The following is a 25,295-nucleotide window of genomic DNA, read 5'->3' as shown; positions in this document are numbered from 1 at the left end:
CTGGGGAGACTCGGTGGGTTCGTTTCTGTTGCTGTAAGACAAATATTTCCAAAATCTAGCTGTTTGAATCCACTGTTTTATTATGCTCACAGGGTCTCTGCATCAGGAACTGGGGCAAGGTCCAGTGGAGGTGGCTTGTCTGTGCTCCGCCATGTCTGGAGCCTCGGCTGGGAGGCCTCAGGGCTGGAGCCGGTTTGATAGCGGGGAGCCATGTCATCCCAAAGCTTGTTCCCTCACACGTCTGGCATTTGGGCTGGGATGACTTGAAGGCTAGGACAAACATGGCTTCTCCATGTGGCTTAGCTTCCTCATGACGTGATTGGCAGACTTCTGACCCTGGATGCTTAGGGCTCCAGGGGCAAGTGGTACAGCAAAGCAAAGCCAAGATGCATCATCTTTTATGCGCTACCCCTGGGAGTCACTTCCACCATATTGACCGTACTGTATTGGTCAAAGCAGTCCTAGCCCTCCAGATTCAAGAGGAGGGAAGGGAACATAGATGTCTTTCTCAGTGGGAAGGTGGCAAGGTCACCTTGAAGAAGAGCCTGTGGGATGGGAGATGTTGCTGTGGTCATCTCTGGAAGGTACGGTCTGCCACTTCTTACCCCCTCTAGTGCCTGGCATGGCATACAAGGCCCTCCATGGTCCCCACCCCGGACTGTAAGCTTTGTGGAGGCACAGACCTTGTCTGTCTTACTAAATGTCTCCTGTGCCTAGCACAGAGCATGGCATATAGTAGGCCCTTGTTTACATTTGGGCAGCTAATGAGTGATCCATTTGCTCAGCCTCATTTCCCGTCATCTCCTCCTTCTTCACTGTCCACCCCTCTCCCTAACTTGCATGCGAGGCCTGACTATGGACCACTGGCATTTTCCTTGATGTGGGCACTATGCCTCTGTGCCTTTGCATGTATCCATTCTGTCTACAGATTCCTCTGCCTCCATCCCCACCCACCTGCCATAGTCCTTTAAAAGTCTGCTAAGGCAAGGTGGCCTTCCCTGGCCAACCGAGCACCTGGTGATACCTCCCGGGAAGGTAATACCTTCCTCTCAGGTCCTTTGCTTTGTTTGTACAACTGTTTCCTAGACCAGAATATCCTTGAGCAGAGGGATTCTGTCTTTTTATTCCTACATTTCTTAACTTCTTCTTCCAGACCTGCTGTATATGCTTAGTGATGGGTGTGGTATGAAGGGAGGAAGGAAGAAGGTGGTAATAGCAGGACTGCTATTAATAGTAATTATTCATAGTACTAATGGGAGCCAGTGTTCGTGGAGTGCTTTTTCAGGTATTATCTCTTTGAATTCTTAGAGAAATCCTAGAGGGCCTATAACATTTTGTTATCCCCATTTTATGGATGTGCAAACAGAGAAGTCAGTGGGAGTCCAGCCTTTGGCAAGCCCGGTTTCCCCAGTGGAAATGAGAGAAGTCACCTGTCCAAGGCCATACAGCTGCTAAAGGGTGCAGCCAATTTAGGGAAGCTTGAGCACTCTGCCTTTGAGATCCAAACCTCTTCCCTTTGGTGCTGCCACTGGCTGGGCTTTAGGCTCTGAGACCCCCAAGATCTTTCTAAGTGTTAGAGAGCTCTGTATAATCCTAACCTTCGACTGGATTAAGAGAATAGTAATGTGGGAAGCAACAGAGTAGCCGCTAGGTAGAGACAGTGCCTGCTTTGTTCTCGGTGACCAGTTTTAAGGGGTTCCGAATCAGGCAGAGGTTTGTTTAGGGAACGGTAACCGGGAAGGCTAAGGGTTCAAAACCCAAAACATAATGGAAATGTTTGTAGAAACTAGATATTCGTGGCATGGGAAATACTTAGAAAAGCAGTAGATTCCAGAGGACCAAACTTGAACTGTAGGTAGAAGTGGGACTTAGAGTTTCCATTTGCTACACACCAAGGTGACCATTCATTCAGTGTTAGGAAAAAAATATGCTGGAAATGAGACCTGCAAAAGAGTAACTGGACCCTTTTGCAAAGGCACGAGCCTCCTGTTCCTGAGCATAATCAAGCAGGATGTAGAAAACTGTGTCTACGTGTTGGAGAAGAGATTCGGGCATGAGGTGAGGAGCTGAGAGGGGAGACCTTTCAGAGTTCTTCCAGGAGTAAGACCCAGGACGCCCAGGTTTCCGTAGAAGAAACTGAGGGGCTGGGCATTGGCTTGCGGAGGAAGAGGTCTCTTTGGTGAGCCAGTTTTCCACACACCAGCCTTGGGGTAATAGTACTGAAGTTGTTTCTTCTGCAGATTTTCTCCCCCACACCCCATTCTAATAAACACAGAAATCGTGCACGCCTCCTTCCCCTGCCCCCGGCTCTGATCTGGATGACGTAGGGGTTTGGAGGCCGAGGGCACTGTGGCTCTTGAGAATCGCCATACGCCCGGGGTGTGCCGCCCGGCCGAGATGTTAGTGAATGTTGCTATCTGTAGTGATCTAAGGAAAACAGTAGGTTTTGAAAGCATACCAGTGTGATAATGCTGGATATGCTCACTCTAACTAGGCAGCAGGGTCTAGGGAATCTGGCTTTGCCCCCCGCCCCATTTGAGTGACTACTGCAGCTGATCCGGGTCCCATTCTCGTGCAAGTGGAAACGAGTGAGAAGAAGTCAGGGGCCCCGTTCTTCTGTTTCTGTGGCAGCGGCCGCTGTTCGTCCCGTGGTTCCTACGGCACTGATGGAAGGTAGCCTGAGGATCCTGTAGGCAACAGCTTCTGCGCGATTCCTAGTCTGTAGGTCGCTGGCCTGTATTTCGGCTCCCTCTTATCCTGCCTTCCCGCCGGGGGGCTTCAGCTGCCACCCCCAGTTCACCCCGCCCCGGGCTGCTCTTTGCCGCAGGCCGGCCCGTTGGCCACTTGGCTTCCGGCGTGTCATGCCCGCGTTACATGGGGCCTCCAGCAGCCGCCTCGCTACGCGGGAGTCGTGCTTGTCAACAGAGTGTGCCACGCCTGTCCCTCCTGTGAACGTGCCTGTGGCCCCGTCCAGGCCCATACATGTCAAAATTCTGGGGGGAAACACGGTTTTTGCCTTTCACACTGAACTCCCTGCTCTACTGGTTTTGTTTTTTGCTCCCTTTTTAAAAATCATGGACGGTGTGGAATGTAGCCACGGGCAACGAGACTACAGTCAGCTTGGGTCTGGGATGCCACCCCGTGTGGACCTGACAGTGTTCCCTCCATGGGGGACTCTGCTCAAGCCCTACTGTCTCTCGGATGGGACCTGTGACTCCTCCTTCTGTGCATTTTCTTCCTCGCCGCCTCTGCCTGGAAGGCCCCCATCTTCCTGGGAGTCCTCCTTGGAGCCTTTAGGGTTACATAGCCCACTATTAATAGTGTCTGGCTTATCTCTGAACAGATGCAAGAGAATGTTTTATTTTTCTTTCTCTTCCCCGAATGCTTCACGCATGTTAGACATAAAAGCAATCATACTCTTTGGTGGTTGTTTATTCTTTCATTCAATCCACCAAAAACATTTTTAGGTGCCTATCTCAAGAGTTCTGGGCACAGTTCTAGGGAGTAGGGCTATCGAAGCAAAAATGCCGGTCCTAAAATAATAGTGACAGTAACAATGATCTTACCTTTATTGAACTTGGTGGGTGAGAAGCTGGAGCACAAGGAGATAGATAGGCAGTTAGAGTAAAATGTAGAATAAAGGAGTCAAGCTTCTATTTTATCATGAAAGACAAATTTGTTGAGCCCAGTGAATTTACTGAACCCAACACCGCATTACAATGAAACCAACCATCAGTGTCTTCTTTCTAGTTGTATGTCCCTGCACACATCACTTAAACTCAGTGAATCTCAGTTCTACATCAGAAACATCATTAGATCGAGTCATTTATCTTCGAGAATCACCCACCCTCCCCCCAGATCTAATATCCCGTAGTCCTGTGAGCCTGCCTATTTTTGGTATTTTGTGTAATGTTCAGTTACATTTAAGGTGAAGTTTGAGAGGTGCGACCTTATCCTAAGTGGGAGGTAGGGGGCATAGTCTTCAAAGGCATTCTGTGTTTTAGCACTAACGTGCTGGGTGAGGCAGAGCATTCGGACTGAGGACGCCCCACGTCAGGGCAGATGAGCACAGTGTTTAGTCACTGAGAAGCGCATCATCTGTTTTTTGGGATTTGTACCATGTCAGCCCCCACAGGCACTTCTTGGAGTAGGACACACTTTTACTGGCCTTGGTAGAAAAAGGGCATTTTTTTCCGGTTTACCTGAAAAGGTCTCAGGTGTTACTCAGGATGTGCCCAGCTGGAGGCTGGGCTGATTTTCCTTTTCCAGTGGACGTTGGTTTGCATAGAATGCCTTTTCACTTTAGGATTTTGTTGCATTTTTAAGATTTTCAGAATTTCCACCACAACTTATTTTACCAGGGTTATGCAGTGCAGCTGTTGGGGGTGCTGGAACCCAGAGAGGCAGCTGTGAGATCAGCTGGACCTGGCTGAAGCACAGGTGGGCCTCTCTGCACTCACAACCATAGCCTCCTCCCTCCCGCAGGAATAGAGCCTATGCCCCTTCTGAGGAGGCGCCATACATTTTTGGAGAGTCTCTTAATATGGAGGGCCTGCTGCTTAGGTAGTCCAGAGTCTGAACTCTAGGAGGAAAAATAGCTATTTTGCAAGCTTTGTTTTAATCCCTTCCTGATTAGTATAAAGACCTCACACTTTGATTTTTTGAAAAGGGGGTGTGGCAAGGGTAAGAATAGGTGTGAGAATCATTTTATCTTTAACAGTTCCGCACCAACCAGGATTTTTTTAAAAATATTTATTTATTTATTTTAGAGAGTGCAGTGTGTGTGTGTGTGTGTGTGTGTGTGTGTATGTGGGGGGAGAGAATCTCAAGCAGACTCCCTGCTGAGTGCAGAGCGCGACATGGGGCTGGATCTCAGGATCCTAAAATCATGACCTGAGCCAGAACTGAGAGTTGGATACTTAACCAACTGAGCCACTCATGCACCTCCCCACCAGGATTTTGTCAGCCTTTACACAATAGATTACAAAAAACAGTGGGTGTTTTTATTTGTTTGTTTAAAATGGTGACTCTGTAACATGAAATATACACTTTCAAACTCCCGCCCTGTCCCCGAGATGGGCCCATGCCCACAGAGGACAGTGTTCCCAGCTGCCTGAGTGCTGTGTCTGAAGGTGACCTGGTGCACATGAACACATGGAAAAGTGAACGGGGCCAGGCATCTGTGTGTCAGCTGTTGTGTCTCCTGGTCTTGCTGGATTTAGTGGCAGGTAATTTGAGCATCCTGTGGTGACCCAGTTTTGGCTTAATCCCTACCCTTGAAGCCAGAGGCCCTGCAGATCTGTTTCTTTGAATTGGAATACATTTACTGAATCCCATCTAGAATGAATGCCCAGAATAATGATTTCTTTTTTTAGAGGGGGAGAGAGAGAGAGGAGCGGGGAGGGGCAGAGGGAGAGGGAGAGGGAAGAGAGAGAGGAAGAGGGAGAATCTTAAGTAGGCTCCACACTGACTGGAGGGATCTCAGGACCCTGAACCATGACCTAAGCTGAAATCGATAGTCGGACGCTGAACGGACTGAGCCACCCAGGTGCCCCCAGAAAAATGATTTTTTTTTTTAATGAAAATGCTACCTGGTAGAACTTTACCATCTGAGGCCACACAATGGATTTACTGTACATTTTTCGATCCTTTGTATTTGCACATGTGTATCTCTATGCACGATCTAATTTCTGTGCCCCTACTCCAGGCTGCCTGGCAAACACCTCATCCATCGGGATGCCCCTTGCATAGTGCTTACTCTCAGAAGTCTTTTCGGCCCCTCTCGCTGCTCAGGCCTTTGCTGAACCCCATGCAAACATCCGCATGTCTGCACTCAGCCCCTCAGGGCCAAGGACCAAGTCTGATTCTCCCATCCCTAGCACCCAGGCCAGGGCCTGCCTTGCAGTGGGGGCTGCCTAAATGTGTCTCACACAGGCCAACACCGCAAAATGGGGGCCATCTCTAGACCAACAGCCTGCACAGGACTTGGGTGCAATGCTTCCTGCAGCCCGCAGCTGCTGCCAGAAACCAAGTTGTTTGCGGATGTTGGGTGGCGTTCCCCAGGCCTGCTTCATGCCTCCATCTGCAGAAGGGGTCTGTCTCCCACTGACAAGTTGGTTACTTTCTTCCTCTGTCTATTCTCAGGGCACCCTGACATTGCTTTCAGCTGCAGGCTAGATAAAACAGGGCAAAACTTGCGCGGACCTGAACCAAAGCGCCAGCTGGCCTCTCCCTGGTCTGGTAATGACTGTGGTTATGATCTGGGGCTGTCTCGTGAAACCAGAAGAGAAGGAGACACTGGATGTCTGATTCCGCCCTGAGGTTCTAGTCATCTTCAGAAGGGATCACACAATCCCGAATGCCAACATAAATTCCTCTGACCTAATGTGAAAAGTGAACTTGCATCGTAGAGCACTTCGGGGTTGGGGAGTCATATCAGAAATCACAAGGATGATGGGGCGCCTGGGTGGCTCAGTCGGATAAGTGTCCGACTCTTAATTTCGGCTCAGGTCATGATCTCAGGGTCGTGAGATCGAGCCCCACGTTGGGCTCCACACTCAGCCGGGAGTCTGCTTGAGATTCTCTCCCTCTGCCCCACCCCCTGCTCATGTGCAAGCGCGCGCTCTCTCTCTCTCTCTCTCTCTCTCTCAAATACATCTTTAAAAAAGAAAAAAGAGGGGTACCTGGGTGGCTCAGTCGTTAAGCGTCTGCCTTTGGCTCAGGTCGTGATCCCAGGGTCCTGGGATCGAGCCCCGCATCGGGCTCCCTGCTCCGCGGGAAGCCTGCTTCTCCCTCTCCCATTCCCCCTGCTTGTATTCCCTCTCTTGCTGTGTCTCTCTCTGTCAAATAAATAAATAAAATCTTTAAAAAAAAAAGAAAAAAAGAAAAAAATCGTAAGAATGATGAAATATAGCAGTGTCCAAAGGATTCGCAGGCGTGCCTCCATGTATAAGAAGTGCCTGGGGGGAAGGATTCTTTAGGCAAAGCAGAAGGCTTTGCAGGGTAGGGGCATGGGATTATGGCACCTCCCATAACCCACATATTGCCCGTGATCCCCTGTATTCAGCATGCCTGGTACTGTCCTCTCACGTCCCCTCCCAGCCTGGGCTTCCACAGTTACACAGTGACGCAGACCTGTAAGTCCAAGGCCAGGAGTTAATTGGTACTTCAGTAGAGGCTTGGAATTCTAACAACTCTTATCAAGCTTTGATCTGACATGGAGTGGCCATCAGGGACCAGGTACTGTTAACATGGACACTGTCCCCTTAATATTGAGGGTCCGACTAGTTATTAGGAGGATTTGAAATGTAAATTACGATTATACTGTAGTCACATTGCAGTGACTCTTTAACTCTCAGGGAAACTGAGGCCCATCTAGCTCACAGTTCCCTCCGTCCAAGCCTCAAGGTTTAAGGCAGCATTTCTCACTGTCTGACCCTGACTACCTGCAGGAGAATTACTTACATATCTGTTAAAAATGCAGGTTCGGGGGAAGGGATGAATAGGGGAACACGGGACACTGGGGGGCAGTAACACTATTCTTGTATGATACCATAATGGAGGATACATGATATGTGTTTGTCAAAGCCTATAGAACTATACAACACAGAGTGGGCCCTAATGCAAACTCTGGAGTTTGGTTAATAATAATCCATCAGTATTGGTGCATCAGTTATAACAAGTGGACCACACTAATATAAAGTGTTAATAATAGGGAAAGTGGTGGCAGAGGAAAGGGGGTTTGTGGGAACTCTGCTTTCTGTGCAAGTTCTCTGTGAACCGCAAAATGTTCTTTAAAAAAAAAAGTCTTGGGGCGCCTGGGTGGTTCAGTCGTTAAGTGTCTGCCTTCAGCTCAGGTCATGATCCCAGGGTCCTGGGATAGAGCCCTGCATCGGTCTCCCTGCTCGGCGGGAAGCCTGCTTCTCCATCTCCCACTCCCCCTGCTTGTGTTCCTGCTCTCGCTCTCTCTCTGTGAAATAAATAAATAAAATCTTAAAAAAAAAAAAAGTCTATTTAAAAATGCAAGGTTTGGGTCCCACGAATGACGTCCTGCATCTGTGAAGCTGGGGCCTTGGAATCTGCATTGTCTTAAGGTTCCCAGATGATTCAGGTGTATTTTAAGGTTGGAGAATTCCTGGATATAAGTCAGTCTCCTCTCACCATCTGTTTCGTTCCAAGAAAGAGCTTAAAGGGGCTTTGTCTAGAGGACTGTCTCCTGTGTGTGAGAGAGTGTTTCATCTTTCAGTAGGTGGACAAAAAGCTTCCTGCCAGTGCTAGAAATACTTGCTGCAATCCCACACTGACAGTTGCACCACAATAAAGATAATTCAGGCCAGACCAGATTCCAGACACAGGGGACTGTCAGATTTCCAAAGTGTGCAGCCTTTCTTCAGAAAGATGCCCTGCCAACTCCCATTTTAAACAAGCATCGTTAGGGATTATAGTGAAAATTTTACATATGTGTATTTACTTAAATAGGAGTGACAAATCCACTGTTACAATCCCTGGCTCTGTGGGATCGAATGTATTTTATTAGCAAATTATGGATTTTTTTACTTTAAAATGTTTATGGAGTTTATACGTGTCAGCATCCTAGGTAAGCTAAACCAAAATACTCTGGAAATTCGTGCTAGATGAATTTTGTGGAACCTGTGAATATTCACACTGCATTTTGCAGAAGACACAAGGATCTTGGCAGCATGTTTTTCACCCTGCAAGCATTTTCCCACTTAATGAATCACTCCTGCTAGGAGTTTGGTGAGAGCAAGCACAAACCCACGGTAGTGGTGAGCTCGAGTCCGTGTGCTAAAATTCAGGGTGATGTGTGAGTTACAGCCATGCCACGTGCCCCTGCTGAGTCAGTTGATAGCAAACACAGCAGAAGTCTTGCTATGTGAAAACTTGCAGAATATGCTAAAGGGACTGATTCAGCCAGGATCCCCTTCTGCGCTAAGTCAGAGGGACTGCTCACATGGGGCCTGGCAGGGGCCTTTGAGCTGACTCGAGTGGGTGCACATATTACACATATGTAAGATTGGGGTCCATAACGTAAGATTTAGGAATCTCTGCTTTGGATCATGGTCTCGAACCTGTTTTTGATTGTGTAAAAAAAAGAGCTTGTTCCTGCATTATCTATTGTGTTTGTTTTTAAAATGTATGTTCGCATCACTTAAATATTGCATACAGTATAAAACCTGCACAAAACATAGGAATTAAAAGGGACATGATAAGAAACACATACAAATAGAAGCACCTTAGTTTTTGCTCCTATGGGTCGGTCGTCTTATGTTCCTCACTGCAGAGACCGCTGCCTGAGACCAGTGCTTCCCATTCTGTAATGTGCAGTAGAACCACCTGGGGGTCTTACTGAACCTGGGGAGTCTGATTCAGGAGGTCTGGGATACTGCAGTTCTTAAAAGTTGCCAGGTGACGGTGAAGCTGCTGGTCCATGACCCCTATTATGAGTGGCAAGTGGGGTCTCGAGGCGTGTGTTGAGTTTTGTTGCAAGAACCTCCCCACTGTGCCTTCTTTTCTCTTCCAGCAGCTTTGCAGCACCTAGCTTTAGGAAATAAAATCTGTGGTACCCATTTCCTCTGGTGAGGCTTAAAGGGGACCCCTGGGACCCTTTGTCTCCTCCTTTACTCAGGCCTGCCTTTTCCTGCTCCTTCCTCTGTCCCCGTGGCCTGCTGAAGCTGAGCTCCTGTCTGACTAGCTTAGCAACGTCTCCATAGTGCTCCCCAGAGAGGCATGCTCTGGTGACTAGGCTAGCCAGAGCAGACTCCAGGCCTCCGGAGCCCGGTTTACTTCTGCAGCAAGCTTGACTTCCTGCCGCAGCAAGGATCAGAGTATCAGGATCAGCCGGGTCTGCCCAGTCATTCGGCTCGCCTTACAGCCAGGACTTGGTGCAATGGAAGTGAAATGCAGACAAGCCAGGGAAGGGGCTAGCGCCCGTTGAGCTGTGGGGATTCCCAGTTGGCGGCTCATGGCCGTGTTCTGTGCTCTGAGCCAAGGTGGCTCATGGTACGGCCTCAGGTGGCTGCACCAGGCTTGAATGAATAAGGCAAGATTTTGCTGGAGATGAGAAGTGAACTCCCACATCCTCCTAAAAAGACGGATGTACCATCTTGGTGATGTCTTGAAGAGCCAGCAGGCGTACAACACATTCCCGTGGGGAACGGTGCTAAAAGGTACTCCAACTCTGCATCAAGTAGAAAGGTAGGAAATGGCTTGGATTTTCTGGGTCCACATCTCCCCTTTGTCTTTGCCAGCAGAGTCATTGGAGGAGTTCCCCAAAAGCCATGAAAGCCAAAGAAATGCTTCTGGATTACTTGTGTTGTCTAGCCCAGATTAATTATAAAGTCCTGTTGTTGCAGAGAACCCTAACTGAGAAAGACATGCAAACCTTAGATTTTCTCCAAAGGTGGCTGTTGGCCTTGTTTCCTTGTGTGGTAGTTTGAGATGACCCATAATAGAGAAGAAGCTGCACCATGTGCTTTGATTAGAGCTCACCTTTATTTGATTTTAAAATATTAAAGATAGGGGCGCCTGGCTGACTTGGTCAGGAGAGCATGCGACTCTTGATCTCAGGGTTGTAAGTTCAAGCCCCATGTTGGGTGTAGAGATGACTTAAAAATTTTTAAATCTTTAAAAAATAAAAGAATAATAAAATATTAAAGATATGCCATGAGGAGTGTATTAGAGTCACTCGGTGATGTGTCTCTGTAGTTGTCATTGGGGTGGAGGGTGTGAGTAGGGTGGTGGTGGGTACATGAAATATACCACATTTGCCTCAGCTTTGGTGCCTAAAAACTTTGAGGACAGAGTGGTTTCCAGATGTTTTCTTAGTAGAATCTTAAGTCTTTGCTTAAATTTTAATACTACAGGGGCGCCTGGGTGGCTCAGTCGTTAAGCGTCTGCCTTCGGCTCAGGTCATGATTCCAGGTCCTGGGATCGAGCCCCGCATCGGGCTCCCTGCTCGGCGGGAAGCCTGCTTCTCCCTCTCCCACTCCCCCTGCTTGTATTCCCTCTCTTGCTGTGTCTCTGTCAAATAAATAAATAAAATCTTTAAAAAAATAAAAATAAAAAATAAAAAAAATTTAAAAATTTTAATACTACAGTTTTAAAATTAGCCCTGAAAATTTAAACCCACTCCCCTCCCCCGCATCCTATTTTTGCATGCAAATGCTTTCCCTTCTATCCTTAAGTCAAATGGAACAGCTTCTTTTGGGTCCTAGAGAGCAGCTTTCTTCAAAAGGGTGTAGGCAGCTTTGTTAGACTGGCTTGTCGGTTTGTCCTTCTGTGACCCAGTGAAGTTCATTCATCTGACTTCTAAGAGGCCCTAAACTAAAGGCATCCTCTTGTACAGGTTTGTCCAGAAACTCCATTTACATGCTAATAAACCTAGAGAGTACATGCTGTACAGCATTGCTGTGAGGCAGAGGGGTGCTGGGGAAAACATACATTGTTGGGGTCCTGGACACTGGGGAGATGCTCATCTGCAGGTACTTTTCATCAGCCCACAGCATTTTCCTTTAACCATATGCAACAAAGTATGTGTTGACATATATGCTCATCTAGTCATATTGCTATTAGCAAGGAATTATACATGTATGTGTGTGTGTATATATATATTTTTTTCTTGTATTCCATTTTCTTTGCTATCTTCACATTTAAATCAAAAGTTTATCCAAAACATATAGACAGGTTGACATGGCTTTGAAGAAAAAAGAATCACCTAGGCTTGATTCCCACCCCCCACCCCCCGTTTTGTACTACTTTCATTTCTTGCATTTGAGGGTTTCTGTTGTTGTTCATGCCATGCTCTATTAGACATGCACGGAGACTGATGAGGTCAGTATGTATTTCTTCCCTTCCCGTCCACTCCCCGCTCCCCCAGTCCTTGAAAGAAGGTGATTTCTTTTGCGATTAGTGGAAGTCAGTTTGTGTTACTAACACAAGCTACGTTGAACTGTGAACTCTGGGCACGAGGAGCCACCTTCCCCTCCTTCTGAAGGTGATTCACAAAGCCAGTTTCACTTGTTTCACATTGTTGTCTCATTACGTTTAAAGAAGAGATCTATTGGCGAAACATTGGATTCAAAATCTGGTGTATTTGTTCTAACAGGTCCTATTAGATTCCAAAGCTTTTTCATAGCTAGTGTCAGTTACATAGAATGCACCTATTTTGTCTAGGAAGTTCTTCATGATAGGCATGTGGTGTTCACAGATCTCTCCTGCCTGAGGGATGGTGAGTCTACCCTACAAGTCTGGTCATTCCCCCAAAGGTCTGAGATGACACAGAGAGGATTCAGACAAGTGGTGCATTTTGAAAAGTCCATAGAAGGAATTTCTGATGAAAAAATGCTCACCCCAACTGGAGTATTAAATGATAGAAGTCTTGAAATGTCAGTGTTCTCTTTGACACAGAAACCAGAACCTGTTAGTCATTTGCTTAGTACCTTTGTAGCTAGCTTCCTTGGCTCAAAGTCAGAGGTCTCAACCCACCTGGCTCCCCAAGTGAGCCCCGGTCCCTGTGCCACCTTGCTCCTGTCTGTTCCTGATGCTCTAGCCACAGTGATCTACTTCCCATCCTCCTAACTGAACCTTCCTCCCCATTTCTCCCTGCGTTTGTACGTGATCCCCATGTGCCTAAACGGATCCTTCTCCTGTGGCTGGCAAACTCCTGTGCACCCTTTAAAGGCCAGCTTACATAGCTCCTCTATGACTCTCCCCCAGGGTGCTGTGAGCCTGTCCTACATCCATCTGCAATACTCATGCTCTTCATGTCGTAGTGGAATTATCTGTTCAATGTCGGAGTCCCCTGTAGATTTTGAGTTTCACCAGGGCAGGAACTAGGTCTTTCCACCCCTGTAACCCCAGCCTAGTACAGAGCCTGGTACCTACTAGTTGTGCGATTAAAAAGTGAGGAGGGGACGCACAGTCACTGCTCTGTGATATGGGCAGTCGCTGCTGATGGTCACAGCAGCTAACATGTTTGAAGTGCTCCCAGGCCCTGGGCTTTGTATACGGCCGTGCCCACTGCAGCCCTGTGAGGTTAACCTGTAGTTTTGCCCACCCTATAGCTGAGGAAATGAAACTCAAAGGAATTACACCAAAAAGTGTGACACAAAGCTGGGGTTTGAACCCACCTACCTGCACTGTGATCCTGACCACAATTTCATTGTCCTCATCTGAAAAACAGATAATACACTTGATGAGAGCCTTGAAGGTACAGTGTCATGACTTATGGGTAGCACTTAGCACAGTACCCAGGTAGCCTCCATAACCATTAGTTCTTATTAATAATGATGCACCCAAGGTCCCCGAGCCGGCAAGGGGCAGAGGAGACATTTGAATCCAGGTCTTTCTGACAAGAGAGCCCTGATGCTAACTCTTATGCTCGTGGGCCAGCCCATGGTGCCCCAGCCTTGAAAAGAAACGCACCCCCCCCACACACACACACCTTGTGTCGTTAGCCCAGGCTCCATTGGGGGGCCTCCAGGGAGGCTGTGGAAGGCGGAGGCAGGGCCCCTGCACCCATCACTGCAGAACTTGAGACGGTAATGTGGAAATTGTTGAGCGGCTTGGTGGCTTAGTCAGGACCCCACCAAGCAAACATTAGGATGTTACTGGCACATCATTAGGCTCCAGCACTAGTTATTTATTTCCCCAAGGAGAAGGAACCCTACAGTGTTGGTGCTGGAGGATCCAGTCCCTGGATCTGCTGCTTCATTTCTTGTGACCTCAAGCTAACCCTGTGTGAGCCTTGCTAAAGCTCCCAAAGATGGGGCATGGCCATGGCTCCCCTGCCCCCACCCCCACCATCCAGAACACAAGCCTTCTCAGCCCTGCTGGACAAGGGCTGCTGATTCAGATGGACGTACCAGTGACTGCTTCACCTGTAAATTAGCTTTCTTAAGGGATTAACTTGATGAAGGCAGTCTATATTAATATATTCAGTAGCTAGTTCCTACACAAATCTGGGTCAAACCAAAATTTTATTTTTCATTGAGAGTAGAAGGGTTATTTAAAAACATATAGGGAGCGTTTTGTAAATGAGGCTGTTGGAATCAGTGGGTAATAATTTAAAAATAAATATTTTACATTAGATTGTTGAGTGTGAGCCTGGTTGTAGTGACAGCTGTCTCCTAGTGAGAGGACGTAAAATAGAACTTATTTTTAAGAATGTTATAAAAACTATATATGATCGGATATGTGTTTTTGCAAATGTCTGGGAAAAGATGTAAATTCCCCATTTCCTCACCATTTCTCCCCACCCCACCCCCAATCCCTTACCCTCACCCTTCTCACACACAGTGAATGAAATAGATTTGCGGGGCACCTGGGGGGCTCAGTTGTTAGGCGTCTGCCTTTGGCTCAGGTCATGATCCCAGGGTCCTGGGATCGAGCCCCACGTTGGGCTCCTTGCTCAGCAGGAAGACTGCTTCACCCTCTGACCTTCTTCCCTCTCATGCTGTTTCTCTCTCTCTCTCTCAAATAAATAAAATATTTTTTTAAAAAATGAAATAGATTTGCAGCAAAGCTGGGTCACAGTCAGATTAGTTGCATTCAACTCCCAGGCTCTTTAGTTCTCTGTGCCATTTGCAAAGGCAGAGGATCTGATTTATCTTGCCTTTCCTCTCGGCCTGAACAAAATCAGAATTCCCTGTAGCAGTCGATAGGCCGAGGTAACACATGCAGTCCCATCTCTCCAGGGCCCTCCCACCGGTGTGGGTTTTCATTTTTGACAGAACCACGTCGTGCTCGGGTGTTAGTGGGTTGGGGGCTGCAGCGCGTCTCTGCATTCGTCTGTGGACCAGGCCCTGCCCCACGCCTCTGCAGAAGGCGGACGCTGTGTACCTGGGGGCGTTGTCTACACGCCTGGGTGCGTGTAATTGCCCAACTGTGAGTGTTGTTTCACCAGCTATAAAAATCCAGCAGGGAAATGAATGCGAAAATGAGTTTGTTTGTCCTTTGACAAGATCCCCGCAGTTGAAAAGTTTTCGTGTATATGGCTGGGTGGGCTTTGCTAAAATCAAAATTAACTGCCTTGCTTAATGGTGCAGCAGATTGAGTTTTGAAGAGCTTCCCCTGAATTGTCCTTGAAAGGACATTTGAGCTAGAAACTCCAGCCTCTGGCGAAGTCACTGCATTTTGATCTAGGTGGGTGCTTTTTTCTCCTCGTGCTGGCTGTAGGATACGTACACGGAGCCCACCACTGGAACCTGGGTTACACCACATGGGTGGCTGGTTGGGTAGACAGATGGGTGGGTAGACCGGCAGATAAACAGTTCAGTTTGCCTTGCCATATATCTTAGGTGTCATGTTTGCCGGCAGTTAAGAGGAAGGAAAACGTGGGGCGCCTGGCTGGCTCAGTCAGTGGCGCCTGCAACTCTTGATCTCAGGGTTGTGAGTTCGAGCCCCACACTGGGGGTAGAGATTACCAAATAAATAAATAAGTAAATAAACTTTCAAAAGAAAAAAAGAATTGATTTAAAAAAAAAAAAAAAAGAGGAAGGGGCACCTGGCTGGCTCGTTCGGTGGAACATGCAACTCTTTATCTTGGGTTGTGAGTTTGACCCCCAGGTTGGATGTAGAGATTACTTAAAAAAACTAAAATCTTTAAAAAATAAAAAGAGGAAAGCAAACCTGTAATCGGTGTCCTCCCCAAAAGTTTTTGCTAAACCCCATTCTATGCCTGTGTCTTTGGTCTTCATGCAACACAAACAATTTGTCATGAGCACTTACTATGTGTCAGGCACATGGGATATAGATTTCAGCAAAGTACAAATAGCCCTTGTCCTCAAGGAATTTACCATAGAGTGTAGGAGATAAGCACTAAAAAGTAATTACACAAATAATTATTAAACTGTAGCTGTAATCCCTCTTTTTTGTTGTTTTATTGACATACAATTCATAAAATTCACCCTTTTAAAGTATATAATGCAGTGGTTTTAGTATATTTACAGTGTTTGTTTTCTTTTTTACGATTTTATTTATTTATTTGACAGATAGAGATGTAGAGAGAGTGGGGAACACAAGCAGGGGGAGTGGGAGAGGGAGAAGCAGGCTCCCCGCCGAGCAGGGAGCCCGATGCGGGGCTCGATCCCAGGACCCTGGGACCATAACCTGAGCTGAAGGCAGGTGCTTAAAGACTGAGCCACCCAGGCACCCCTTTGCTTTGTTTTTCATATGACACAGTGGAGTGAAAAACTCAGTCTCATCTGTTGTCATTTTGTTGGTACAACCACAACCAATTGGTTTGACTGCTCCAACAGATTTTACATCATGTTGGCATTGCATTGCCTCTGATCATTAATGTCATGAGGGGCGGGAGGGGACATCAGAGAAGTTCCGTTTAGATGTGGTGTCCTGGAAGCTGCCGTAAAGGAGAATTCTTTTGACGCATATGGAAACTTCTTCTTACCCCAGATGCGCCAGTGAGAACTGTCTTCTCTGCCCCTAACTGAAACGTACTGGTCATGGGCAACCTCCACAGCATCCTGTAATTCCATCTTTCTAAGAATATATCCCAGAAAGGACCCAAACTCGAAGTAGAAGAAAGTCCAGAATTGACAGCCCTCAAAATCTACTTCATATATTCTAAAGCTAAAATACTAAATGCAGTGAGACATTTTGTGTGATGTAGCTCAGTGGACTGTCTCAGGAAAATCACCACTCATGGGTCTTCTTAATAAATGTCATTTCAGGGGCGCCTGGGTGGCTCAGTCATTGGGCTTCTGCCTTCAGCTCAGGTTATGGTCCCAGGGTCCTGGGATCGAGCCCCGCATCGGGCTCCCTGCTCGGCGGGGGGCCTGCTTCTCCCTCTCCCGCTCCCCCTGCTTATGTTCCCTCTCTCGCTGTGTCTCTCTCTGTCAAATAAATAAATAAAATCTTTTAAATAAATAAATAAATAAATAAATAAATAAATAAATAAATGTCATTTCACTTGCAATGTGAGACACCTGCATCTTCAGACACCTTGCAGGTCTATCTGATGGAGCCCGTGTGAGAATTCAAGGGAACCGAGTTTGGTTTCTTGATCTGCCCAACTTTTGTCTTGCCTTCCTGTCCTCCTCTGAAGATGGGGGTGATAGCACAAGCAGTCTCCCTTATGGGATTTTGGAAGGAGGCAGGGTAGATGAGGTAAAGCTGCTTTGTACCTCAACTACCCCCTGCTGGTGGCGAAGCTCTCAGGAACTGGTCTGGGTAACGGATGGCTATCTATACAGAAGAAGCTCCGGGGGTACCCCCTCCCCTGATAACACCGACTCCATTGGAAGATAGCTTTGTGGACTCACCAAGAAATCTGGAAGAGTAAATTAGTGTGAGTGTTGTTTGGAGAGTTTTGTGACAACCCTCTTAAAGCATCGATATCAAAGGTGAAATTCACCATTGTAGGTACTTCAAGATAATGACACCCCTAATAATGTCTTCCGTGTATATGGTCTTACACAAATTGCAGAGCACGTTCATATGCCTTATCTGGCTATTTCTCATGTCTGCCTTGAGGATGCAGGAAGGCTGTGATATTCCCATAGTTCAGATGAAAGACCCAGGACCCAGAGAAGCAACTTGCCCGTGATGACAAAGGTGGCTCATCTGTCCTCTGTCTTTCCTTTCCATCCTCTTTTAAAAGCTTGCCTACTTTCTCCATTGCACTGTTCTGTCATATTTTTTTCCCTATGCTTTGCTAATGATTGTCAGTTCCACTCCCATTACTTAGGTAAAACACCTGCTTGTATAATTGCCAAATTAAAAAGAATGTCATGAATACATCTGACAGTTAGTGTTATTCACTAGTTCCCTTCTGCTTCATAGATTCCTGTGAGTTTGGGTTAATTAAGCCGAGTTCTATTTTTGCTAGCAAGTGGGTGATCCTTTGGGTTGAATTAACAGCGGAGTTATCCCTGGGCTGTGATTAGTGACAGAGCCTCGGGAAAGCCTCAGTTCCTTCCCCCTTAGAGCACGAGATGGCCATGCAGGGCTCCTAGATGTGAACAACAAGACTGTACATGAATTGCTCTTGACCGTATTTTTGCATCATCCTCTGCTCCTGTTGAAGGTACATGACCGATGGTGGACTTGGCCTCTACACTCGTCGCCTGAACCGGCTCCCCGATGGGATGGCTGTGGTGCGGGAGACCCTGCAAAGAAATACCTCCCTGGGCCTTGGCGATGCTGACAGGTAAGTTTGCTCCACTTGAGACTGACCAGGTGCAGAACTCATTTCAGAGTGGCCTGAGAAGTGAGGGTATGATATTGAGAACTACGGGCACTGCCGTGACCCACGCAGGGGGTGAGAGGCCTTGACGCCATGCCTGGGGTCAGGAGCTGGCTCAGCAGGTAGGAGAGCACTGCCAAAGGGTTCTTGAGTCCTGCTTCTGGTTAGGGTGGCGCTTCTGACAGCAAGAATAGAGGGAGTTCAGGCTTGCGTAATTTGGGATGTTGTTTTGACTGTTGCTACCTGTATCTTTGTCAATTCCCCGGGCCCCAGGGATCTGCTTTACTTCCTCTCTTAGCCAGCTTTCTAGGTACTGGACTTGGGAACACAGTCCCTGGTGATGCACAGAAGGCCTGGGTGCCCAAGGGAGTGCTCCTGGCCTTGGCTGAGCAGGCTTCACTGTGGGTCTCCTGTGGCCTGGCACTGGGAAGCAAGGCTTAAGGATGTAGTTTATACAGCACATGCTGAGGACCTGACATGACAGCACTTGACTGGTCTTCATTACAGCCCACATCAGAGATGAAAAGAGCTTCAGAGAACATTACAGTCTAGAGGGCTATTGGGTAATCCTTACTCTGGCACAAACGGATTCTATGGCCTTGAGCAATCTATTAAAGAAGGCGTTCAGACTATATGATTTCCCAGATCCCTTCCAGCTCTGATGTGCTGTATTTCTAGATTTCAATACCCTTTAATGATCTGACTGTTGAATTATTTTGCTGGTATACTTGACCTCTTTCCCCATGTGTGTTGATGAGACAGAACATGGAATTTAGATGTGTGTGCTTGAAGTCACCATACCTTTTTGGGTGCTAATCCTCATGGGCCAGAAAGCCACATATTTGCAGCACAAAGCCAGCTTCTTGCTGTTCTCTTAGCTGGATATAGTTTTTACAAAGAGCTAAGTGATGTCTGTGGTTCTCTGGCTTAAGAGAACCAGGGCACGCTGACTAGGGCACGCTGAAGTTACCCTCAGGAATGGAATTTGCTCAAGAGGAATCTTCATCTTTTCTCCGGGAAGACTGAGAAGACTGTGCTGGTGTGGAGAACACCGAATCAGTTGTCAGAAACCTGGAAGCTGGCCCAGGCTCTGCCACGAACTTGAATTTGCCCTTCTCAGAGTCTCCCAGGGCCCAGGGTGGTGATTTATGCCAGAGGTGACAAAGGCTCTTCACCACAGTGTCAGCTCAAGTCAGCTTTCTTCCTGTAATTAATTTGTTTAAAAGTATTGGTTTGAGAATTCCATAGAAAGGTGAACCACTTAAGAACTGCTCTTTCTTTTTTTTAAGACTGCTCTTTTTAAATTTTTTTTTTAAGATTTTTTTGTTTTTTATTTGACAGAGAGAGAGAGAGAGCACAAGCAGGGGGAGCGGCAGGCAGAGGGAGAGGGAGAAGCAGGCTTCCCGCAGAGCAGGGAGTCCGATGCGGGGCTCGATCCCAGGACCCGAGGATCATGACCTGAGCCGAAAGCAGACGCTTAATCGTCTGAGCCACCCAGGCGCCCCGCCCCTCTTTTTAAATTAATTAATTAATTAATTAATTATTTTTAGAGAGGGAGGGTGGGGAGGGGCAGAGGCAGAGGGAGAGGGAGATTCTCAAGCAGGCTGCACGCCCAGGGTGGAGCCCAACATGAGGCTCGATCTCACAACCCTGAGATCATGACCTGAGAGAAAGACACTTAAGCCCTGAGACACCCAGGCGCCCCGGAGAACTGCTCTTTCTAAGGCTGGAACGCTCTATAACTAAACTCTTCAGAGGAGATATTATCAGGGAGAAAGTCCATTGTTGTAACACCCCACTGGAGATTTCACAATTTGCCTAGTTATTTTGCTTATTTGTATTCTCCTGTAAACATGTAGCTGGTTAGTTAATCTATTAGCATGAAATTCAGGCGTTACAAGGTACATTTTCCCTTGTAGCAAAAGAAGAATCTGTGCTAGGCAGTTTAATTTAATGCTTCATTGCAGGGTTAATGGAATTATTATAGATCACAGCTGAGCTTGTTCCTGCTTTTGGAGGTGGAGGACTGGGGGTGGGGGCTGGAAAGATGGATAGTGTTTGTTATGTTGTCCAGCTCAGCCTCTTTGATGGGACCAACTGGACAGCAATGTCTTCTGGTTCTCCCAAGACTGGAATGCTCAGATGTGATCATTTAAGACTGAAAGGATAACTGACCAGCTTTTAAAGATAGAATTCAGGTGGCTTTTTTTTTTTTTTTAAGTTAGGATCTAATAATGCTTATAAATCTCCTATTTCATACAAGTTTTGATCTGTAGGCAGTGAGATATTTTCCATTGTTCTAGAATATGTTAAACTTCATTCATCTCTAAAGTTACTGTAAACAGACCATAGAAATGCTTCATCTTTGGCTAAGTTGAAATTGTAGTAGATTTGTTGCTGTAAAGTTCTTCATGCAAATCTCTTCCAAAAACTGTTATATTCTAGATGAGTATTTCCCAAAGTGGGAGGCAAACAGTAGTGGTATAGGAAATAATTTTATTTTATTTTTTTAAGATTTTATTTATTTATTTGACAGAGAGACATAGCAAGAGAGGGAACACAAGCAGGGGGAGTGGGAGAGGGAGAAGCAGGCTTCCCACTGAGCAGGGAGCCAGATGCGGGGCTCAATCCCAGGACCTTGGGATCACGACCTGAGCTGAAGGCAGACGCTTAACGACTGAGCCACCCAGGCGCCCGGAAATAATTTTAGATAGTAGACAGGGAAATATTTCTTTTACATTTTAATTATATTAAAAAATGTATAACTAGTACATCAAACCCAAGATTTTACAAATATTGTTTTGGGTAAAGAATAGTGTTGGCGTGAGACAATTTAATGTGAAATATCAAAGGAGAATATCACAGATGGTGTGCAGGTATTTTTTTTTTAAAGGTAGTATGCAAATGGCTGCAGACAAGGTAATCCTATTCTTGTCCCTATAATGAGAAATATGTTCTTTAAATTATTTAAATTAGACAAGTGAAAAAAATACCAACAAAAAAATGCAGCACCTTTCCAGAATCCTTCCCTTTTAAGCTGAAAAAAGAAGGTCCCAGAGCTGAGATATTTCCCGGAAGTTCTTTATAAAAAGACAGCCCAGTCCTTAGGGTTCACGCATAGGCCGCAGACTGCATGCGTGCTACGAAGGAAATAGGAAAAGTACTGAGGGATGAGGCCTGGTTAGACGTCAGCCAAGAGAAGAGGAGCGTAAGAGAGCAGATCACCTCACCATACCCACAGGAAAATCATTAACCTCAGCGGTGCAGCTCAGGAGCTAGAGCTCTTCCAGGGGAAGGCCCTGAAGGACGCTGACCTAGCACACAAACCGTGTCTGTTAGCAACAGGATGTGGCTGGGATATCTTCAGGGCTATTAAAAGGAATTGATAGGAATAGGTACCTTCGGAGCCTGGGAGATAGGGACCATGTCAGTCTGAGAGTCCTGTATGTCACCAGCCAGCGTCTGAGAAATAAGAAAGGATGATAGTCAATCCACAATGCCAAGTCTGCCCTTGATCTGCTGTCACTCTTTGGGATTGCCACTCCTGGGCTCCAGTTTTTACCTGATAGTCATCAGTGGCCCCTTCCAGCGAACTAGAGCCAGCCAGCTGAGGGGACAGGATCAAAAGGGACAAACGGAGGGGGCTTGTTCCAAGTCGCTGGCCCCAGATAACAGGCAAATACAGAGAGGTTCGGCATGGAGTGCCCCGGGGAGCCAGGAGGCCGGCCTCACAGACCGTCAGATGGTTTGCTAAACTCCTGCCAGTTCCTGCCTGCTGTCCCCTCAGGACCCATCAAAAGTTCTTGAACTCCTGAGAGCTGAGTGCTTTCAAAGTGTAAAGCTCAGGTCTGGGAAAGCTTCCATTCCCAAGGAGCTCTCTCTGTCCCTCCACAGCACTGCCCTGCTGTTTGCAGCCCTCGCTGACGTCACCGACGTGCAGTTCCAGGCTGCTTCTAAATGGCGTCCCCCGGTCATGCAAGTGTCACTGAGGGCGCAAGGACAGAAATCAGGCCCGTCGTGCACAGTTAGGTCGGGAGGAGAGCTTTGGAATGACTTGCTTACTTTCTTCTACACCATTAGAATATTTATTGACCTCCAGTGGTCCTTATTAACTGAAGTGGTAATAAAAATAGCACAGCAAGAATGCAGTGCGGTAAAACGTCAGCCTGAGACTTGAACCAAATGACAGGGGCCCTCTGATGTCATGCCAAGAAACCAAGCAGGAAAGTGTTTCTGTTCCTTCTTGTTACAGGGTTTTCATTGCCCTCCAAGCTCTGAATGTTTTAGGTATTGAGATTGCACTTTGAAAATGAGGATTCAGAGTCACTGTACAAGCTTTACCGTCTGTGGTTGGGGCCCAGACCCTGGTGCTCAGAGCTGTCCCAGTTTCAGCTTGAATTGAGAGTCCCCCGGTGTGAGGATGTAACTATGCAACCTGGTATTTCACCAGCCTGCCAAGCCCAATCCTCCTCCTCACCGGGAGTGCCACAAGATGTCCAAGAGCCCAGGGCACCGCTGGGCTTTGTGATTTGTATGCAGCAAGGCGGCCTCCTGGCACCAAGCACTGTATTCACCAATTCAGGCCTAACCTGCAGAGAGGAGTTGAATCCAGGCCAGAGGTCCCCAGCCAGCAGATGAAATTCGTGGGAGCCCTTACCAGGTAGTAGGTCCCCAACCCAGGTGTTTCTTCGACCGAGCCCCTGCTGGGGTGTGCAGATGAGAGGAAGCACCAATGGGAACCAATCCCTTGCCCTCCCTTCCAAGCCCCTGGTAGAGAGGGTAGACAGGGTAATGGCCCCACAGGGTCCACAGCCTAATCCCCCAGAACCTGTGGATATGTTACACCTCATGGCCGGGAGGAACTGCAATTGCTTATCAGCCGATTTTTGGATAGAGAGATTAGCCTGGACTGTCCTGGTGGGCCAGTGTGATAACCAGGTCCTTAAAAGTAGAAGAGCTGGGCGGGAGATGAAGCAGAGCGATGGGCTGTAAGGACCCCACTTGCCCTGCTGGCCTTGAAGACGGAGGGTGGGGCTGCAGCCAAAGCGTGCCCATGGCCGTGGCCTCTCCAAAGGAGAAAAGGCAAAGGGAACGGACGCTCCCCTCGAGCCACCCAAGTGAGTGCGGCCTTGCCACCACACGTGCTTTCAGTCCATGAGACTCAGTTTGGATTTCTGCCTCACAGATCTGATAGTGCATATGTGTTGTTTTTTGCTACCGTGTTTATAATAATTTGTTACAGCAGCGATAGACAACTAATACAGACCGGAAAATAAAAATAGTAATAGTCACCATTTCCCAACGGATTGCTATATGCCAGGAACTGTGCCAAGCACCTTACAGATATGATGTTGTTTCCTCCTAACCCTGAGCCTTTGAGAGGAGGTATCATCCTGGTTTCATAGACATAGCAGTGGTGTCCCGAGAGGGTCAGGTCAGTAAATATGCGGCAGGTTACATACACACCTGGCAGGTGTCCAAACTGGAATTGAAACCCAGGCCTGCCAGACCCTCCTGATGCTCTAACCACCTCATGTAACTGCCTCTTTAGGGAACCCTCAGTGCAGAGATTCTTCCATTCCCTGGCTCCGGGCCCTTATCCTGGTGTCCTCTCTTTAAATGAGCCCCTAGTCACTAAAAATGCAAGCACACGGGGCACCCGGATGGCTCAGTGGATTGAGCGTCTGACTCTTTTTTTTTTTTTCTAAGATTTTATTTATTTATTTGACAGAGAGAGAGCCTGAGAGCACAAGCAGGGAGAGTGGCAGGCAGAGGGAAAGGGAGAAGCAGGCCCCCCGCTGAGCAGGGAGCCCGATGCGGGGCTCCATCCCAGGACCCTGGGATCATGATCGGAGCTGAAGGCAAATGCTTAACTGACTGAGCCACCCAGGCGCCCCCTTGAGCATCTGACTCTTGATTTCGGCTCAGGTCATGATCTCAGGGTCCTGAGATAGAGTCCCAAGTCAGGCTCTGAGCTCAGCAGGGAGCCTGCTTCTCCTTCTCCCTCTGCTCCTCCCCCGACTCGTGCTCGCTCTCTTTCTCTCGCGCTCTTTCTCTTTCTCTCGCGCTCTTTCTCTCTCTCTCTCGTTCTCAAATAAATAGTCTTTAAAAAAAAAAAAAAGAGGGAAAGGGGGATATTTTATGACTCCTCTCCCCTCATCCCAGGCTTTTGGCCCCTGGACACAGCAGATGGGCTTGCCCTCACCCCTTTTCCCATCACTGGTCTCAGACCTCAAGGAAAAGGCCCTTTCTTATACAAAAACTGAGCCAGTTTACTCCATGGCCTCCTTGCGGGTTTGGACCAGCGGTGCTCATTTTTTAATTCTGATCTCTTCTAAACTTGTGTTGTTGGCTAGGGGGAGGAATCCACAATTTCAAGATCCCAGGTGAGGACCGATGCTTCCCTTTAGTGATCCAAGAAATCCAGGGGCCCCCAGAATCTGCAGGGATTCTGCAGTCATTTGTAAAATTCCCTTTCCTGGTCCTGGCTAACCACTCTGTGGTCCTCGAGGCATTGCTGGAGTTTCTCTACCCAGAGTTTAGGGATCAACAAGCCTCCATGGCTGGACCATAATTTAAGGAGCTCCCCCAATCCTCCCTCCCTCTCTACTCGCTGTCTCCCCTCTGTGTCTGCCCTGCATTGTGAGTTCTTCACGAGTAAGGCAAGGGGGAATTTTTCCTTCTTTTACCACTAATTTCACTTCATGCCATCTCTAGGTGTCAGTATTTGAACCCCATTTCCCCTACAATCATGTGCTGGGAGTGAGAGAGTATAGATCGGCACTGCCCAATATAAGAGCCACTAATGAAGTGTGGCCATTGAAATGTGAAATTAACAAAAATTAAAAGTTGGGTTTCTTCGTCACACTAGCCACACATTTCAAGGGCTTTCAAGTTGCATGTGGTTTGTGGCCACCCTACCCAACAGTGTAGACAGAACATTTCCATCATTGTAGGAAGTGCTTTTGGACAGGACTTTATAGAAATCACCTAGTTACATTTCAAAAGGCAGCTGTGGAGTGAAAGGAAGAGGCAGGGTTGGCAGTCATGAGACCCTGGTTCCTGTCCTCAC

At 47.4% G+C, this 25,295-nt stretch overlaps 1 protein-coding gene across 3 annotated transcripts in view; it reads left to right on the top strand.

Moving 5' to 3' along the window:
* NAV2 (neuron navigator 2) overlaps positions 1-25,295 on the top strand; it is a 394,949-nt gene that overhangs the window by 249,112 nt on the left and 120,542 nt on the right. For all 3 annotated transcript variants that reach the window (XM_044919653.1, XM_044919654.1, XM_044919651.1), the window contains one exon: positions 18,065-18,187. In XM_044919653.1, coding sequence (XP_044775588.1) covers positions 18,065-18,187 — 123 coding nt within the window. The remainder of the gene's footprint in view (positions 1-18,064; positions 18,188-25,295) is intronic.

Source organism: Neomonachus schauinslandi, chromosome 11, assembly GCF_002201575.2.
Source record: "Neomonachus schauinslandi chromosome 11, ASM220157v2, whole genome shotgun sequence".
Classification (NCBI taxonomy): Eukaryota; Metazoa; Chordata; class Mammalia; order Carnivora; family Phocidae; genus Neomonachus; species Neomonachus schauinslandi.
Note: the sequence above shows the minus strand (reverse complement) of the source record. Positions and strands in the feature narration are given on the sequence as shown.